This window comes from Haliotis asinina, chromosome 1 (genome assembly GCF_037392515.1).
Source record: "Haliotis asinina isolate JCU_RB_2024 chromosome 1, JCU_Hal_asi_v2, whole genome shotgun sequence".
Taxonomy (NCBI): domain Eukaryota; kingdom Metazoa; phylum Mollusca; class Gastropoda; order Lepetellida; family Haliotidae; genus Haliotis; species Haliotis asinina.
The window spans coordinates 78,848,127-78,851,025 of NC_090280.1; the positions used below are offsets into that span (position 1 = coordinate 78,848,127).

The 2,899-nt window shown below is 41.6% G+C and overlaps 1 protein-coding gene across 1 annotated transcript; it reads left to right on the top strand.

Annotated features, from left to right (window-relative positions):
- LOC137275760 (potassium voltage-gated channel protein egl-36-like) lies at positions 1–2,055 on the top strand. Its single transcript, XM_067808189.1, has 3 exons — positions 1–459; positions 1,159–1,278; positions 1,564–2,055. Exons 1-3 carry the CDS (start codon positions 1–3, stop codon positions 2,053–2,055), a joined length of 1,071 nt encoding a protein of 356 aa, XP_067664290.1.
- The last annotated feature ends 844 nt before the right edge of the window (positions 2,056–2,899 follow it).

Consider the following 2,899-nt stretch of genomic DNA (forward strand, 5'->3'; position numbering starts at 1 on the left):
ATGAATATCATAACCATCAATGTTGGGGGGACGTTGTTCCAAACATCGTGGGCAACTCTAAATCAGGTCCCGGATACTTTACTGTCCAATGAAAGTCTCCTCGCTCAGAACTTCCAACCTGAGAAGCAAATTTACTTCTTCGACAGAGATCCCCATATGTTTCATTACATTCTCAACTACTACAGAACTGGGGAACTTCATCTTCCCCCAGGAGCCTGCAGCTCGTCCATCAAGAAGGAGCTTCATTTCTGGTGCATCCCTGAGAACCATGTGTCCGAGTGCTGCTGGAAGGTGCTTTACAAGGTCCAGAACGACATGGCTGTCCTCCACAAGCTTAATCATGTATTCCAGGATGAAGTGTCTGACTTCTGCATGTCCAAAAAAATGGCGGGTCAATCAAGAGTCCGACATGCTGTCTGGATGTTCCTGGAGTATCCGGGGTCGTCTTTAGCAGCCAAGGTAAGACATGATGTTTGTCTTATATTTATCTTAAATGTAACATAATGTTATATTTGAGATTGCATTTTCTAAGTAAAGTACAGATTCTAGCACTTTGGTTGGGTTGAGTCCCATCCAGGATTCGAACCCACACCCTCAGAGTCAGGGACCTAATCACCAGCATACAAAGACTATTACTGAGAAAGTGTAATCCAAAATATAACATGTGTTACATTTGACCACTTTCTAAATGGCATTGTGTATTCATTCGTGGTAAATGTTTTACGTCTTGTGTAAACGATTGTTGAATTCGTGTATTCGGATCAAGAAATTAAATGCAATACGATATTTCTGTTTTCGTAACGACTTATGGACTTGGTCTTACGGATGACAAAAGCTGACAATTTTGGTCTTTTAAAACCTATTTGTGTTTATAGGCATGGCTGCCATCCAAAACAAGTGGAAAAAAGAAATGGTCCACTTGAATTAAGCAAAACATAAACATGTCATAAGGTTTCGGAAACTAAATATATAAAAGCTGACATTTTATAGTAGAGCCAAATTTAGCTCCAAGTGAAAATTGCCAAAAAAATAGAATCTTCAATTGTTTTCCAGATGTCCGATGTTGCTACGACAGAATCGTTTGGGAAGTTGATGTCGTAAAATAATTGTTAAGGATAATATGACATAATTGAAACCATGGGCCATATTTTGTTTCAGCTATGGGAAAAGTTCTTCTTTACGCTGATATGTATCTCGACCCTGGTCTTTCTGTTTGAAAGCGTGGACAGCTTCAGAGAAGTAGATAGAGACATGAAGACCAAATGCAACATCACTAAGGTGATAAACGGAACAATACCTTTCCATGGCTCGAAAAAAGAGGTGTCTTTTTTCACCACTAGACCGCTGGCCTTTTTGTCTCATATCGATCTAGGTTTGGCGGTGATATTTACCATCGAATTTGCAGTTCGATTCATCACTTGTCCGCGAAAGTGCGACTTTCTCAGGTGTTTACTCAATATGATTGACCTCCTGTTTTTGTTAAGCAAATGGCCTTCATATTACTTGGAAGAATATGCGTGTGTGCTGTCCAGTACCCATAATTTGATGTACATCGTTCTGAAGGGACTGACCATTACGAGAATATTCCGTCTCTTCCGTATGGGAAGGTCGTGTCAAGGGTTCAAGGTCATGTTGGTGGCGCTCAGGGCCAGCTCGGGTGAACTCTTTCTGATGGTTGGGAGTTTCATCTGTGTGACCCTTATGTTTGCGGTTTTGGCGTTTCTTAGTGAACTACGTGAGGCTACCTTCACAAATATTCTGACGGCGTGGTGGTGGGCGGTGGTTACCATGACGACGGTAGGGTATGGCGATGTCTACCCGGTCAGTGTTATTGGTCAAGTGATAGCGTCGGTGTGTGCTGTGACAGGGATGGTTATTCTCACCCTACCCATTGCTATTATCGGTACAAATTTCGCGGAGTACTACAGTGTCAACCGAGAAAGAGAGTTATATGGTGGAAAGCAAACCAAGTGTGAGATTATGAATGTGAATGAGAAGAAAGGAGCTTTCTTACCCAGGAATAAAATACATCACACTAAAGTGACAAAATTTTGAAGAAGCAAATCGATGTGAAGAAACATTTAGTCCTTATGGTCTTGTTCAGAATATACACCCAAAGCTAACTGTTGGACATTCAGATGTTTGAATTTGGATTGCCAGGTCCTTGGATAGCCCAGCTGTTGAAGTGTGTTATAACGGCGTGGTTAGAGCGTGACGGGGCCCCAACTATATTCACTCACTCTCTCACTCATTCAACGAGTTTGGCGTTGGGGTTGGGCGGTGGAAGTTTTGTTTTATTGTATACTCTTATTTGTTCATTCAACCACTCGTTCAACCACGCTTATCCGTTCATTCTATCTCTCAAGCACTGTCATTCGTTCATTGAAAAACTCACTCAGCCACTCTCATTAAATCATTCAACCACTCGCTTAGCAACTCTCATTAAATCATTCAACCACTCACTCAGCCACTCTCATTAAATCATTCAACCACTCATTCAACTATGCGCATTTGTTTACCCAATCTCTCACTCAACACGCAGCAAATGTTCAGTTCATCAACGCTTACATATTCATTAAGAGTTCACCCACTGCTTCATGCACGCGAAACCAGACACTGACCTATACATGTGACAATACTGTCACGCTCTAATACGTCATGCTGACTGTGCAGATGTGTAACCATTGTTGACAGTTACTGTACCTTAGCTATCACATTGTCATAAGTACATGCAATAAAATCAACGGCGAATAGGTTGTATGTATAGGATAAATCATGATCCGAGGGCATTACGAAAAAGTAAGGATGTGTTCCAGATGGAAATGCCTCGAGGGAACATATCCTTACTTTTTCGTAATGCCCACGGGTCATACTTTACCCAACTCACAAACCGACCAAA

Excerpts from the sequence above, each read along its gene's own strand:
- LOC137275760 (XM_067808189.1), top strand. The coding sequence starts at position 1 with ATGAATATCATAACCATCAATGTTGGGGGGACGTTGTTCCAAACATCG. Across the intron at positions 460-1,158 it reads GGTCGTCTTTAGCAGCCAAG|CTATGGGAAAAGTTCTTCTT; the intron begins GTAAGACATGAT and ends ATTTTGTTTCAG. Across the intron at positions 1,279-1,563 it reads CCAAATGCAACATCACTAAG|GGACTGACCATTACGAGAAT; the intron begins GTGATAAACGGA and ends ATCGTTCTGAAG.